Below are 16660 nucleotides of genomic sequence, written 5' to 3'. Positions count from 1 at the left end.
AATAATAATAATAATAATAATAATAATAAAATTAGCCAGTCGTGGTGCCGCATGCCTGTGGTCCCAGCTACTTAGGAGGCTGAGGTGGGTGATGGCTTGAGGTCCCAGGAGGAGGTCGAGGCTGCAGTGAGCCATGATGGCGCCACAGCACTCCAGCCTGGGTGAGAGAGTGAGATCGTGTCTCAAAAACAAACAAACAAACAGAAACCAGTACATACCTGTGCATTGTGTTAGGTGTGGGGGTCAAAGGTGAGCCAGCTTTTGCTCTGACTTCAAGGTGTTTATAATTAACTACAAAAGGGGACTAAGGTATTATGAAGAAGGGAGTTAATAAGCACAATAGGGGACAAATGTGAAGAGTGCTCTGCAAATGTAAAATGCTGCGTTGGGGAGGTTGTTCCAGAACAGGCCTTTAGATTCCGACACCTCTTTCCACACCATTAGAAGTAACAGAAAAAGAAAACAGTCCTTGAGAGGCTCAAGAATGGAGGACATAAATTCCCGGTGGCCACGCGAGCCAGATGACCTTGGACAAGTTACACAGCCTTTAGCCTTAACCTCCTACCCTGGTAAATGAGAACTACAATATCTACTCTTCTATCGTGCAGATTAAGTAGGTAAAGTAATGGGCAAAGCATCTACTCTTGTGCCTGGCAGGAGTAAGGGCTCAATAAACCTTACTTGTGACTAGCACTAGTTTGCAACTTCTCCGAGGGATTGAGAAGGGACATTCTGTGTAGAGTTACTTTAAGGGTCCTACTTAAGGGCACCGCCAAGCCGTCCATAGTTTCCACAAGGAACACTGCAGTCTCAGATTTGCGCTCCTTGCCTGAACCAAATACAGCAAAATTGAGGTTTTTCTTGTGTAAACGGTGCCCTGGTCTCTTCCGCGTAGGTAGGGAGGGGGAGCTGCCGCAGAAGCTCCGGCTGTAAAGAGGCGAAGCGAGCACGGGATCTCCGAGGGGTTCCAGCTGCCTGGACTCCAGCAGAAGCCGCCCCCGCGGGAGAGCGGAGGCGGAGAAGTGGGCGACGAGGGGCGTGGGCGACGGCGTCGGCTGTCAGTGCCAGCAGAGCCAGGGCGGGCACACCTACTCACCGCCCAATCCCCGGCCGTAGCCGCGGCCTTATGAATAAGCAACAAAGCGAAGCGCCCTCCCCCTAGCGTCCCAGACAGCGGAGGGAGTCGCCGCCGCTGCCGCCGCCGCCGCCGCCGCAGGGCCCGCCGCAGGGATGCCGAGCGCCCGCGCCGCCGCTGCCTCTGTCCTCCGCGCGCTGCTCAGCTGAAGGCGCACAGGTGAGGACGGGCCTGGCTCCGGCCACTTGGGCGGCCGCGGCTGCACACGTGGCGCCGGGGCAGGGAAGGAACCGGAGCCTCAGTGGCGTGGGGTCGCCCCGGGAGCGTAACAGTCCCGGGAGCGTTGCAGCCCTGGGTGCGCCAGGCGTGCGCCCCGATCCTCCTCCGGAGCGCGGTGCCCAGGTGCGGGGTGCGCGGGGGCAGCTCCCGGCAAGCTGGGCGCGGCGCGCAGGCCTCGAAGGACTCACCGCACTCCTCGCTCCAGCCCAGCCTCCCAGCTCCGCACCAGCGAGCCGGCCTTTGTGCTGGCGGAGCTTCCAGGGCTGGCTGCTTTTGTGTGGGCTTTTCTTTCTCTTTCTCCCTCCGCTCGCAATCCCACAGCAGTGAGAGAGAAGTTCCCCAAAACAACGGTTTACTCCTTTCAAACCGTCGATCGCAATGTCCCCAATGCCACTCAGAGCCTAACAATCGAGGAGCGAATCGTTGCTGCGGTCACCACCGAAATATGTCCTGCCACTTTGCAGAAAACAAACAGTTGAGTGTTTAGCGCAGAGATGTCGAGCCTCCTTGCTCAGCCCCTGACTCGTCCCCCAGGACGCGGCTGGAGGACGCTCCTTGGAAAGGTCACTTAATTAGAAAGAGGGCCTGCGGGTTAGATCTGGGGGAGGCGAGGCTCTGCTTGAGACTCCGGAATAGTTGGGAGGTGCTGCCGGAGGTGCCCAAATGTCTCATGTGCCTCGTGGTCACTGACAGAATCTGACTTGTGTAGATTCCAAACATGTAGAACCTTGGCTGGCGAGGAGGCAAGCAGGAGTGAACAAAACAGGACCCTTAAGAGTTTGGGTTCTCAAAGATGAGATGATCCCGAGGATCCGCCTAGCACTTGGCATCCAATTTCAGTGCAGAACTGATGTGGAATAGAGGAGATGGCTGCTTTAAAGTGTCTGCCTTCTTTCTTTGGAAGTTTTAGTTTGAAACTTGAGGGGGAGTGGGGAGTGGTTCACAAAACCATCCCTAGAGTTCTGAAGGATCTCTTCTCCAAAGGGGAAAAATTCTTGAGTGGTCAGAATTCACATGCCTGTTCTTTCTTTTAGTGTATTTCCTTGATCACAAGTGATGCTGTTGGGCTCCAAGGAGTATCCTTTTAGCCAAGCATCTACAGTCATTGACTGACTTCGGCACACATGCCAGTAGAACCCCACAGCAGCATCTATTGAAACACACAACCGGGTAAGGTTTCACAGTATCAGAACATTGCTTCTTTTACACACAGAGGTTTAAAGGTACTCTGACTTGCTCTTATAAATAAAGTGTTTTTTTTTTTGTATTTGTCATAATGATGAACCAAGCACTTGTGCAGCAGACAGATTTGATATTGGTTGAGTTTATTCATAAAAACTTCCAAGGCTCACCAAGTCTAAGGTAGCTACAGCAACGGAGCCAATTAGAGAGATGTGAATTTGTCTTTGTTTTCATGGGAGGCTTCTTACTACGTATTCCGGAGTTTCCTGCCAGACCTTTACAGTATTATAATTTGGTATTACAGAAATGGTTTGATGCTAAATATAAGTATAGAATCAAAATGAGGAAAACGGATTTATCTGTTATGGAAAATGTCCACTCTCCACCTAAAGGTGTCCTTTGCCCTTTATTCTGTAGATGTTTGTCTGAAAAGTTGTGTATGGAATTGTATTTTTGTTAATTGAACTTAAAAAAATTCTCACATAGGGAAGCTGTCTATGCAGAGGGAAACTGGTTTTAATTTTTGTAAAATGAAAACTCATTCCCTAAGCAAGATGTGAGGTCAATCTTATTTTTCCATATTGTGTTTACTTGGTGATTATAAGAGAAGTATCTGAAACTAGTTTCAGCTTCCCTTTAAATGTCAACTACTTAGAGATCGAGCCAAGCAAATGGCTACATTTGTGTACCACAAAAACCAGAAATGAGGTGTCCAACTGGGTCACTGAAATAAACTGTCTGATGGATGGAGAAGAGCTTGTTGATCAAGATTCATCAGGATAGGATTCTGCAGACAGCAGAAGCCTCTCAGGTCACATTGTCTACATGATAAAGCTGAAAGGGGAAGCTCCATGAAAATACCTTGGGGAAAAAAATGCTTCTCCATTTGTGGCTGATGTTACACATGCTTCAAATTGCTCACATTTCTGTATTTGACGGGAATGCATGTCAGTAGCATGCTAGTATGTCTTATATTGCATGATACTTTCCTTTTTTTCAAACTGCTTTTATGTCTATTATCACCTTTGTGTGTGTTTTCCACCCTTCGAAAAAATATAACAAGCATTATTATTTCTACTTTGCAACAAGAAAACTGAGTTTCAGTGATTTGCCTGAGGTAGAACTGGAACTCGAAGAAGCCTGTTTTTAAATCTTAAAGTCCATCTCCTTTTACCAGGGATGAGATGATATGCTAGGGGTGATAAGCACGGATATCTTCATTTGTCTACATCACTAATTTGTAGAGACTAAAGCTTGTGAGCTCAGTATGTAGAACTTAGGTGAGGTCTTCAGGGATGGTAAAGTACTTTTTACTGGTATTTAGTTTCCAGAGTAGCTATTTTGACCCCAGCCTACTTACCCTCTTCACTGCCAGCCCTGGGGCTGCTTTCCTCCTGGGGGACCATGCTTTTCTTTGTGGTTACTTACTCCTTCTCCCTCCTTCCATTGTGATGGAACATGCTGCTGAAAGGATTGTCTGTCATTCAGCTATTTAATTTATGGTGAAGTATAGCTGCAGCCCAGATCCTAAAGCCAATATAACAGACCAGTGATGATTGTCAGTAGCACGGTGAATCAGAAACGTGGTACCTTAATGCCATTTGCTACAGCTGGGTTAATAGAGTGATAGTCTTTATAAGCTCAGCTTTAAATAAATACAATAGTATTGGCAATAAGATAGTGTTGGCAGTAACAGCCTTAAGGATTTAAAAAAAGAAAAAGTAAGACAATGATAAATTAATCATTGAGGAATGGTCATGAAAAGGACAAAGTGGAAAGATTAGGACACAAAATGGAAAGATTATGAACACACAAAGATTATTAAGACACTTTCCCCCTCATCAGAGAATCACTAATTGTATTTCAAAAGGTGAGATGGTATTTGGCAAGCATGTTGACTTGAAGCTGTGAGACTTGTTACCTGTAACTGTTGGTCTGTTGTGTGTGTGTGTAATAAACTCTGAAACCTTAAAATATAGCAGAAATGAGAACACATAAGTTATTGTTATTGTTAGAGTGACGCATTAAATAAGTAGCCAAAATTGGCTAGGTATTGAATAAAACATACAATTAGACATGGTTAGACCAGGAAATGTCATTAAAAAAATCTTACAGTACAAAATAAGGACTCGAAACATTCTTTTTCATATTCTTAAATGGTTATTTATATTCACATCATGCCAACAAATATTTATGGAATCTCTCCTCTTTGTGCCTACCCTCATTACTAATTATGTATGCAAACAAAGGAATGGTAAAGACTAGTGTTTGTACGCAAAGAACATAATCTCATTTGAGGTGCTGAGACTTACATGACAATTCATGCTACAGGAGCTAGGAGAAGGCTGGGGAAAGAATGGGCCAGAATGGGATGTGACCTGGGAGGCCAGGGTTTGGCTACCTGGGTAGGGAACCATGGGTCGTACAGTGTCATTCTCAAAACTTGGGAGCCTGAGAGCTGAGCATGGTAGCTCACACCTGTAATCCCAACACTTTGGGAGGCCAAGGTGGGTGGATCACGAAGCCAAGAGTTCGAGACCAGCCTGGCCAACATGGTGAAACCCCATTTCTACTAAGAATACAAAAATTAGCTGGGCGTGGTGGCACGTGCCTGTTATCCTAGCTACTCGGGAGGCTGAGGCAGGAGAATTGCTTGAACCTGGGAGGTGGAGGTTGTGGTGAGCCTAGATCGTGCCACTGCACCGTAGCCTGGGCGACAGAGCGAGACTCCATCTCGAAAATAAAACAAACAAAAAACCAACTTAGGGGCCTGAGATGAGTATGGCACATAAAAGTGCTATGTATGTGACTGGTGATGGTGTTTATACTGGGCACCAGTGGTATGGGGTTACATTATTAGATATGGACTTTGGCAACTGTATATTTGGGGACATTATATGCTGTGTTTTGGGAAAGCAGAGAGTTGTGTGGCAAAGGTAGGGACGTTGAATTCTGACAGAATCCAAAAGATCAAAGACAGACACTATCTCTTAGGCAAGTTACTTATCCTCTACCGGCCTGTTGTTTTCCTCATTTAAAAAGTGGGATAATGACAGTATTTACCTCATTAGGTTGTTGTAAGGATTAAATAAGATAATTTCCACTGGGCACTTAGAACACTTGGCACATAGCAGCTCCTAAGTGGTAGCTGTCTTTGATTGATTATTTCAATTTTTAGTCTTAAGAATAAACCAGCTGAGTGTGGTGGCTCACAACTGTAATCCCAGCAATTTGGGAGGCTGAGGTGGGCGGATCATGAGGTCAAGAGATTGAGACCATGCTGGCCAACATGGTGAAACCCTGTCTCTACTGAAAACACAAAAATTAGCTGGGTGTGGTGGCGTGTGCCTGTGGTCCCAGCTATTCAGGAGGCTGAGGCAGGAGAATCGCTTGAACCTGGGAAGAGGAGGTTGCTGTGAGCTGAGATCTCGCTACTGCACTCCAGCCTGGAGACAGACTGAGACTTCGTATCCAAAAAAAAAAAAAAAAAATTAACCCTCTGGATTGTATAAAATAGATTGGAGAGGAGAGACCCTAGACAAGGTCATCAATTAAGAGGCATTTAAAATAATAACTATCCAATGAGGTGATCAGAAGTTATAATTCCAAAAGAGATTATGAGAGGAGGATCCACAGCAGTTGTGAATCTAGAATGTAAAGGAGAGAAGAGTTCAAGGTGGCCACCAAAGTTCAGATGAAGATGGTTGTGTTTGAAGCGTCATCAAAGTAACTTCCAGTTGACAATGAAAAGCCAAGATGAGGTAGCTTTCTTCACCTACCCCACAGCAGCTCTCTGTAGTTTTTGTGTATATCATAAGAAAAGGAAAATATAAAGCAAACTGTCACCAGTTTCTTGGCACACTCTACAGCCCTCCCGTGTCTTGAGGACTCTTGGGGCGATGCTCATTGTGCCTTAATATTATATATGAAACTCAGTTGACACTGGAAATAGTAGCTTCATCACTGGTGAGAATGATTTAACATATTGGTTTCCCTTTTGTGTCTTCATTTTGGTAACATACTGAAATAGCAGTATTCATTTTAGTTGGAAAAAATATTGACCAAGTGCTTACAAAATCTGATTAAGTCTAACCAGATGGCCAAGGCTGGTATTTTTTATGTTGCCTTTTATTTGTCTTTGAAACTTGAATATGCCTAGACTTGACAAAGAAACAGATTCTGGACTGTAGCTATGTAAGATTGTCAAAGATAATGCCTGACAGAACAGCTTATCTTGCTCACTGGTGGCAGAAATGCAGTAAATTGTTCAGGAGACTGCCAAGCTATTAGGATAGATAGCTTGATAGCAAAAGATAGACAAAGTGCTACTGACCTGCTCTGAAGGAGATGCTTTTTAAGCTGTTCAAAGCTGATATCCAACATCAGTTGGTAATTTGGTTAGAGCTTATTTATCTGAATTAATTTGCATGGAGAGATACAGTGAAAAGAAAGCAGCATCCAAATACGCAGTGGGAGGGAAAAGTAAGAGGAATGTTCTTTTTGTTTGTTTGTTAAATATTCTTATGATTGAGTTAATTGAAGATAATTAAGACACAGAATTCCAATATGCAATGGAATCTCTCCTCCTTCCACTTCTCCCAGCAAAGTGGGCTATAGACATTCATCTGTTTGTTCAGCCAATATTTACTGAGCATTTCTTCTGTGCCAGGCACATTGCCAGGAAGGGGATCCAGTGTTGAGGAAAAAGGAAAAGGCTCATAGCCTTCAAAATATGGTTGCAGATGGTTATTTAGGTTTAGAAATATTGTTGAACTGACAACAGTGTTCTCGTTTATTCTTGAGCATCATGTAACTCCCATTGTGGGACATTAGAAAAATGGGAGTGACTACATGAACCTATACTGGGCTTTGAAAGGTGGAGAAAATCCTGGAATTTGAAGGTCATCTATCAGTTTATCTGAGTTCCAGACGTGTTTTCTGTTATTCTTTTTACAGGTTGTCTTTTTTCCTTTTAACGTATAGTCGTTGCTTTCAATAGTGGGGAGAGGGAACATATGGCCTCAATACACAGACGTAGAAAAAGCTTTCATCAATGCCTTTGAAAAGGGGGGAAAAAAGCAAAGGCTTGCGGTTCACCCCCACTCTTTCTGTTGTAATTGAATTTAGAAAGCAGGTGGCTGACAATCACAGAAGGCAAGTCTTTTGGAGCAATAGCAGAATTCCCTTCACGCAAAAATTCTAAAACCCAAGATACAGATGAAAATAAAACTTGGAAGGAAAATTATGTTTTGGAAAGGCAGTGGGGCTGTATTAAGTCTTTATTATTTATCCCTTCTTCCCTTGATCTGATTTGTTTGTAAAATTTTTCTCTCAGTCCACATGACTCCAGAACATACACATAGCACATGAAGCATCTGCTCCACCATTTGAATGCCTTTCCTACTTGATGGCAACATTATAGGAATATAGAAATATTTGTATTTTTATTTTATGTCATATAGGTGAGGTATGAGAATAAAATCATGGATGAGAAAGGGATTTCAATGATTATTTTAATTCCTCATTTTGTCAAAGGAGAAACTGAGACCACTTGCTCAGTATCATATAGCAAGTTTCAACATCAATAAAGCTAATATTCAGGAATCATTTTTCTGATGCCAGCCCAAGTCCCTCTAAACTCTATTACCATTCATGATGGCCTGGGGTTTTCAGATTTTTATTCAGAAGTATGGGATCATGTGGGCCAAGGTTTTAGGCCACACGTTTAGTAAGATTTCACTGAATAGAAAAAGTATTTGTTTAGGAAAGGGCAGCTATCTGAACAGATCAGAAATGAACCACAGAGTTCTATAGCTTTTGTGACTCTTGAACTATATAGATAGAATTTAGTAGGTCAGTTTGTCTGAACAGAAATCCAAAGGCGTAGTTTCATTGACTGTCGATTCTCTTGTTTCACAGCTATCATTTTTTTTTTTTGAGATGGAGTCTTGTTCTGCCACCCAGGCTGGAGTGCAGTGGTGCGATCTTGGCTCACTGCAAGCTCGGCCCCCTGGGTTCACGTCATTCTCCTGCCTCAGCCTCCCGAGTAGCTGGGACTACAGGTGCCCGCCACCACGTCCAGCTAATTTTTTTGTATTTTTAGTGGAGATGGGGTTTCACCGTGTTAGCCAAGATGATCTCAATCTCCTGGCCTCGTGATCCACCTGCCTCGGCCTCCCAAAGTGCTGGGATTACAGGCGTAAGCCACCCCGCCAGGCCTCATATGTTTTTGTTGTTGTTGTTGTTGTTGTCTGTCTGTTTTTGAGACAGGGTCTTTTCTCTGTCTCCCAAAATGGAGTGCAGTGGTATGATCATGGCTCACTGCAGCCTTGACTTTCTGGGCTCAAGTGATTCTCCCACCTCAGCCTCCTGAGTAACTAGGACTACTGGCGTGTGCCTGGCTCATTTTATAGAGATGAGATTTGCCATGTTGCTCAGGCTGGTCTCAAACTCCTGGGCTCAGATGATCCTCCTGCCTTGGCCTCCCAAAGTATTGGGACTACAGGTATGAGCCACTGCACCTGGCCCCTACATTACATTTTTGTTTTAAGGAAGGCAAATAGAGGCATCAAGCCAAATTCAGTGATCTGTTACCTGGCTATGAACTAGAGTGCATCCTGGCTCATCTAAAGTACAGTGATAACTAATGTCCAGAATGTTGACATGCTGTGGCACATGCTGTTTCCTCTTTATCAAATATCTTTGCCATTTTCTCTTTTTTAAAAAGAACAATGTGGCCAGGTGTGGTGGCTCACGCCTGTAATCCCAGCACTTTGGGAAGCTGAGGTGGGTGGATCGCTTGAGGTCAGGAGTTCTAGATCAGCCTGGCCAACATGGTGAAACCCTGTCCGTACTAAAAATACAAAAATTAGCCGGGTATGGTGGCGGGCACCTGTAATCCCAGCTACTTAGGAAGTTGAGGCAGGAGAATCACTTCAACCTGGAAGATGGAGGGAGCAGTGAGCTGAGATTGCACCATCAAACTCCAACCTGGGTGACAGAGCAAGACTCTGTCTCAAAAAAAAAAAAAAAAAAAAGGTTGGGCACGGTGGCTCATGCCTGTAATCCTAGCACTCTGGGAGGTTGAGATGGGTGGATCACTTGGGGTCAGAAGTTCGAGACCAACCTGGCCAACATGGTGAAACCCCGTCTCTATTAAAAATACAAAAATTAGCCACGCGTGGTAGTGGGCACCTGTAATCCCACCTATTTGGGAGGCTGAGGCAGGAGAATCACTTGAACCTGGGTGACAGAGGTTGCAGCGAGCTGAGATGGCATCAGTGCACTCCAGCCTGGGCAACAGAGTGAGAGTCCATCTCAAAAATAAACATACAAATAAACAAAAACAATGCTAGCTACCAGCATGTAATTTAATATTCAGATATGTTTGTTTCAAACCCCCATCTGCATATGGGGAAACTTAGCACCCATCTCATTATCCTTGCAGATTGTTTGGGGACTTATGTTTCTTCTAGTCATCTCTGGCTTCAGTTTTCTTCAGCTAAATTTGTAATCCCTGATATGCTGTTTCTTTTCTGCACATGACACTATTGTACTCGTGCTGTCATTCCATTCCTGTATTTCCCTGAAGCATCGCGGACTCAAGATTTCTGTGTAACAAATTACCCCGTAGCTTAGTGGCTTGAAATAACAATAAATATTTGTTATTTTATACCAGTTCTATGCATCACGAATTTGGGAGTAACTTAGCTGCATGGTTATGGCACAAAGTCTTTCAAGAAGGTGTAGTCAAGATGTCAGCTAGGGGTGCAGTCATCTGAAGGGTTGACTGGGGCTGCTGGACCCATTTCCAAGATGGTACACTCATGTGGTGGTGGTAGTTGGCAGGAAGCCTTAGCTCTAAATCCATGGATTCCTTTTTTCTCATGTAGAAAAAGTCAGTCTTCTTGTGCCGTGTGGTGGTGTGTGCCTGTAGTCCTACCTACTTAGGAGCTTGATGCAAGAGGATTGCTTGAGCCCAGGAGTTCAAGTCCAGCCTGGGGAAAGAAAAAAAGAGAAGAAAGGGAAGGGAAGGGGAGGGGAGCTCACGCTTGTAATTTCAGCACTTTGGGAGGCTGAGGCAGGTGGATCACTTGAAGTCAGGAGTTCAAGACCAGTCTGGCCAACATGGTAATACCCCGTCTCTAATAAAAATACCAAAATTAGCTGGGCATGGTGGTGCACGCCTGTAGTCCCAGCTACTCGGGAGGCTGAGGCACAAGAACTCAAGAGGCGGAGGTTGCAGTGAGCTGACTTGCACTGCATTCCAGCCTGGGTGGCAGAGTGAAACTCCGTCTCGAAAAGAAAAGAAAAGAAAAGACACAAAAAAAGGAGGAAGGAAGGAAAATTCCGGCTTCTTTTTGTCTTCAGCCGTGTAGATCATGTCCTGAGGACTTTACCTTTCTTCTTTCTTGAAAGGACCTATAAGACTAAATGAGATAACACATGGAAGCTTTGAAACTCCTTAAGGGAAGAAGGCCTTATGAAAATAAATTTCTAAATTTCACATGTGCACATCATTTGCTTAACTTAGATCATTGAATGATTAGACATGAAAGAAAGAAAAAAATGTAAACTTTATGAAGTCGAGGTTTTTATTTTAGAATTTTAGTTTCAAGGTTTAATTTTCTAGAAAACTTGCAGCATCTCTGAGAAATTTCTGATGATGGGAAAAGAAAAGGCCCTACTCAGCAAAATAGATTAAAAAAATAACTGAAACCCTTAAATTTGGGGGAAAATTAACAATTTTAATATAGTTTTAGTTGTAATGAGAATGTGAGTAATTTATTTCAAATACTACAATAAATTTTTTATCTTATAATAATGGGTATTCAATAAAGATTGCTAATTTTAAAATATATTTTGTTTTTTTTCTGAAACTATTAACCTTGCTTAACTCTTAAACCTTTTCTAATCCTTAAATTTTGCAACATGTTTTGCCTGTAATTTTTATAGTTGTGGCAGAGAATAACAAATGATTTAAGCATTTAAAATACATATTTTCTTTTCTTTTTTTTTTTTTTTCTGCTCCAGTCAACGAAAGGGACACTTTATTGAGGCTCCAGGGCCATGGGGCCTGGGCAGAAGGCTGCTGCCCTTCGAGGAAGGAAGAGCCTTATTTGACCTTCTTCTTGGGGTACAGGTTGTTGGTGTGACCGCATTTCTTCTTGTGGCAGTTGATAGCACCGCGGTGCAGGCAAGCATAGCACTTGCAGCAGATCATCTTGTCACAGTTGTATTTCTGGATGAGCTGGCAGAGGGAAAGCTCAGTCATGCCACCTCGCAGGCACAGCACCAGGTTTAGGGTGGACTCTTTCTGGATGTTGTAGCCTGAGAGAGTGTGGCCATCCTTCAGCTGTTTCCCAGCAAATATCAGATGCTGCTGGTCAGGTGGGATACCCTCCTTGTCCTGAATTTTGGCTTTGACATTCTAAATGGTGTCAGTGGGCTTGACCTCAAGGGTGATGGTCTTGCCCATGAGGGTCTTCACAAAGATCTGCATCTCTGTGTCTGCAGCCTGGCCGCCTCGCTGAAGAAAAAGAGCTAAAAGACATATTTTCATTGAAAATTATTTACTTACTTTAAAAAACTCTTAGAAGTAACTGGTATTCAGCATTTAATGATGATATTTAGTGTTTTCAAACCCATTTTTCTTAGTCCATTTGGGCTGCTATAACAAAGTATAATAAACTGGATTTTTATAAACAACAGAAGTTTATTTCTTACAGTTCTGGAGACTGGGAAGTCCAAGATCAAGGTGATAGTAGATTGGGTGTCTGGGTAGGGCTCACTCTCTGGTTCATAGAAGGCACCTTTTTGCTGTGTCCTACATGATGGAAGGGACCAGGGAGCTCTTGGGGGTCTCTTATTTTATTTTATTTTGAGATGGAGTTTCGCTCTTGTCGCCCAGGCTGGACTGCGATGGTGCGATCTTGGTTCATTGCAACCTCCGCCTCCCGGGTTCAAGTGATTCTCCTTCCTCAGCCTCCAAAGTAGCTGGAATTACAGACGCCCGCCACCACACCCAGCTATTTTTCTTGTATTTTTAGTCGAAACGGGGTTTCACCATGTTGGCCAGGCTGGTCTCGAACTCCTGACCTCAGGTGATCCGCCCACCTCGGTGTCCCAAAGTGCTGGGATTACAGGTGTGAGCCACTGTGCCCGGCCCTCTTTTATATTTTATTTATTTATTTTTGAGACGGAGTCTCCTGTCCAGGCTGGAGTGCAGTGGCATGATCTCAGCTCACTGCAACCTCCGCCTCCCAGGTTTAGGCAATTCTCTTGCCTCAGCCTCCCGAGCAGCTGGGATTACAGGTGTGTGCCACCGTGCCTGGCTAATTTTTGTATTTTTATTAGAGATGGGGTTTCACCATGTTGGCCAGGCTGGTCTCAAACTCCTGACCTCAAGTGATCTGCTGGCCTCGGCCTCCTAAAGTGCTGGGATTACAGGTGTGAGCTACCGTGCCTGACCTGGGGTCTCTCTCTCTTTTTTTTTTTTTTTTTTGAGATGGAGTTTTGCTCTTGTTGCCTAGGCTGTAGTGCAATGGCACGATCTCAGCTCACTGCAACCTCTGCCTTCTGGGTTCAAGCGATTCTCTCGCCTCAGCCTCCTGAATAGCTGAGATTACAGGTGCCAACCCCCACTCCCAGCTAATTTTTGTATTTTTAGTAGAGATGGGGTTTCACCATGTTGGCCAGGCTGGTCTCTAACTCCTGACCTCAGGTGATCCACCCATGTCGGCCTCCCAAAGTGCTGGGATTACAGGTGTGAGCCACTGTGCCTGGCCCTGGGGTCTCTTTTATAAGGGCACAAATCCCATTCACGAGGGTTCTGTCCTCATGAAGTCATCACTTCTCAAAGGCCTCACTTCCTAATACCAACACGTTGCTGATTAGGTTTCAACACATGAATTCTGTGGGCCACAAACATTCAGACTGTGGCAACACTTAAAAAGTTATTTGAATGAATGTGTAAGACTTACTTTTTATTTCTTGGACATGTTGCTATTTCTACAGTCATTTGACTACATGGTTAATAGAGGAATTTGGAGAGAATATTGCAAATGGGACTTCAAGGGTAAATTATTTCAAGTAGGTATTTAAGAAACAATGAACTTAATACTTGAACTATGTGTACCTTTTTCTAGGGAACCTCAAGTTAAATCAGCAAAATTCAGCAGGGAAAAATGAACTGGGTTATCTATGTCTCAACGGTGCAAAGAAATAGAACAGTCCTCTCCTACCTACCATCTCTGTGTGTTATAAAGTCAAGGAGATTATTTTACTTACGGTTTAATTTAAAGAGACTTATTTACAACATGTATTTATATGACAGTTTGATATGCTTTATTTTTCTGCAGGATTCAATTACTGGACTTGTCAACTCTGCCAGTGTACGTGCCATTTCTCTTCCACTATGAGTGGACCGATTGTATTGCACATTTGTCTGGCTTTCTGTAGCCTTCTGCTTTTCAACATTGCCACACAATGTCTGGCCTTCCCCAAAATAGAAAGGAGGGAGATAGCACATGTTCATGCGGAAAAAGGGCAGTCTGATAAGATGAACACTGATGACCTAGAAAATAGCTCCATTACCTCAAAGCAGACTCCCCAACTGGTGGTCTCTGAAGATCCAATGATGGTGTCAGCAGGACCATCGGCAACAACATTAAATAAAGCATTCTCGATTAACAAAGAAACCCAGTCTGGACAAGCTGGGCTCATGCAGACTGAACACCCTGGTGTTTCCACTGCTACTGAGTCAGGTGTCCCCTCAGTTGAAGAAGTATTTGGTTCCAGCCAGCCAGAGAGAATATCTCCTGAAAGTGGACTTGCCAAGGCCATGTTAACCATTGCTATCACTGTGACTCCTTCTCTGACTATTGATGAAAAGGAGGAACTCCTTACAAGCACTAACTTTCAGCCCATTGTAGAAGAGACCACAGAAACCACAAAAGGTTTTCTGAAGTATATGGATAATCAATCATTTGCAACTGAAAGTCAGGAAGGAGTTGGTTTGGGACATTCACCTTCATCCTATGTGAATACTAAGGAAATGCTAACCACCAATCCAAAGACTGAGAAATTTGAAGCAGACACAGACCACAGGGCAACTTCTTTCCCTGGTGCTGAGTCCACAGCAGGCACTGAGCCTGGAGGCCTCACACCTGATAAGGAGAAGCCGTCGCAGATGACAGCTGATAACACCCAGGCTGCTGCCACCAAGCAACCACTCGAAACTTCCGAGGACACCCTGAGTGTTGAGCCAGAAACTGACAGTCTGCTGGACGCCCCAGAAGTCACAGTGAGTGTCAGCACAGCTGTTCCAGCTGCCTCTGCCTTAAGTGATGAGTGGGATGACACCAAATTAGAGAGTGTAAGCCAGATAAGGACCCCCAAGCTTGGAGACAATGAAGAGACTCAGGTGAGAACGGAGATGTCTCAGACAGCACAAGTAAGCCATGAGGGTGTGGAAGGGGGCCAGCCTTGGACAGAGGCTGCAGAGTTGGCTCTGGGGCTGCCTGAAGGGGAAGCACACATGGGCACAGCCCTGCTAATAGCGCATGGGAATGAGAGATCACCTGCTTTCACCGATCAAAGTTCCTTTACCCCCACAAGTCTGATAGAAGACATGGAAGTTTCCATTGTGAACTTGCTCCAAAGTACGGGAGACTTCAACTTCACGGAATCCACCAAAGAAAACGATGCCCTGTTTTTCTTAGAGACCACTGTTTCTGTCTCAGAATATGAGTCTGAGGCAGACCAACTGTTGGGAAATACAATGAAAGGTAAAAGAAAAAGAAAAACAGGCTTTGGTTTAATTTGGAAACTTTCAATTTTTTTTTAATGGCAATTTAGAAATAGGTTGAAGTTTTAATGAAAAGCAGGCCAGGTGCAGCGGCTCATGCCTATAATCCCAGCATTTTGGGAGGCTGAGGTGTGAGGATTGCGTGAGCCCAGGAGTTCGAGACCAGCCTGGGTGATATAGTGAGACCTCTTCTCTGAAAAAGAATAAAAAAATGAAATTTAAAAAATGAAAAGCAGAAGCATACAAATACATCATCTATTTTATATAAAAATTACACCCAATTCCTGTAATCCCAGCACTTTGGGAGGCCAAGGCAGGCGGCTCACTTGAGGTCAGGAGTTCGAGACCAGCCTGGCCAACATGGTGAAATCCCATCTCTACTAAAATACAAAAATTAGCTGGGCGTGGTAGCAGGTGCCTGTAATCCCAGCTACTCGGGAGGCTGAGGCAGGAGAATCGCTTTAACCTGGGAGGCGGAGGTTGCAGTGAGCCAAGATTGCACCACTGCACTCCAGCCTGGGCAACAAGAGTGAAACTCCCTCTCAAAAAAGAAAAAGAAAAAGAAAAAAAAATTACACCCAAATATAAATCCTGCCTATAGACCAGTGTTCTTTAACTGGGGATAGTTTTGTTTTGCTTTCCCCTTCCCCCAGGGGACATTTAGCAATGTTTGGAGACATTTTTAGTTGTTAGAACTGAGGGGTGCTAAGATATTGTTAAATATCTTAGACTACGTAGGACAGCCCCCCATAACAAAGGATTATCCCAGCCAACATGTTAATAGCTCTGAGGTTGAAAAACCCTGATACTATTATTTTTGTTTTAGACTAATATTTTTCAAACATTTTACTATGAAAATGTATAAATATACAAGAAAATGTGAAAGAATTAGCTATATGTTTAAACTGTAATAAACAATGTTGGATACTTATATACACATTGTTCTAAAATATGCTCACATCCCTTATATTTCTTACAAAAAAAGCTTTAGGTAAGTACTGTAGTTATCTCATAGTATTAACTATATGAATTTTCTAACTTTGTTTTCCTAAAAAGAAAACATTTAGAAATAAGGAAGGGGGTAGGGTGGAAGATAAATCATCTGCTTGCTTGGTTCTGCATTTTCTACTTTCTTTTGGCCTTTGCATCTGTGAATATTATAAGCTGGAAAGCCTTCTATTTGTTGTTGATGGATAATGGTTTTCTTTTATTATGGGTAGTTGGACAGATAACAACATTGGGAAGGAAAAGCTTAGTGTAATGTATACATGCTCATTCCAAATTGTTTTGGAACATGTACAATGTGTTACTTCAGC

General features: G+C 43.7%; 1 protein-coding gene and 1 pseudogene across 7 annotated transcripts in view; one reads left to right on the top strand and one right to left on the bottom strand.

The window, feature by feature from the left end:
- The window catches only part of ARMH4 (armadillo like helical domain containing 4), a 200304-nt gene that overhangs the window by 47055 nt on the left and 136589 nt on the right, over positions 1 to 16660 (top strand). For 2 of the 7 annotated variants that reach the window (XM_063715878.1, XM_063715877.1), the window contains exons 1-3: positions 1138 to 1294; positions 2389 to 2524; positions 13897 to 15324. In XM_063715878.1, the coding sequence (XP_063571948.1) occupies positions 13953 to 15324 (1372 nt within the window). In that variant the 5' untranslated portion in view covers positions 1138 to 1294; positions 2389 to 2524; positions 13897 to 13952. Of the gene's footprint in view, positions 1 to 847; positions 1295 to 2388; positions 2525 to 13896; positions 15325 to 16660 lie in introns of those variants that run through there. The other 5 variants (XM_054530673.2, XM_024231939.3, XM_024231940.3 and 2 more) reach the window with 5 other exon arrangements.
- On the bottom strand, positions 11567 to 12071 carry LOC100434208 (ubiquitin-like; annotated as a pseudogene).

Source organism: Pongo abelii, chromosome 15, assembly GCF_028885655.2.
Source record: "Pongo abelii isolate AG06213 chromosome 15, NHGRI_mPonAbe1-v2.0_pri, whole genome shotgun sequence".
In the NCBI taxonomy this organism is placed as follows: domain Eukaryota; kingdom Metazoa; phylum Chordata; class Mammalia; order Primates; family Hominidae; genus Pongo; species Pongo abelii.
Note: the sequence above shows the minus strand (reverse complement) of the source record. Positions and strands in the feature narration are given on the sequence as shown.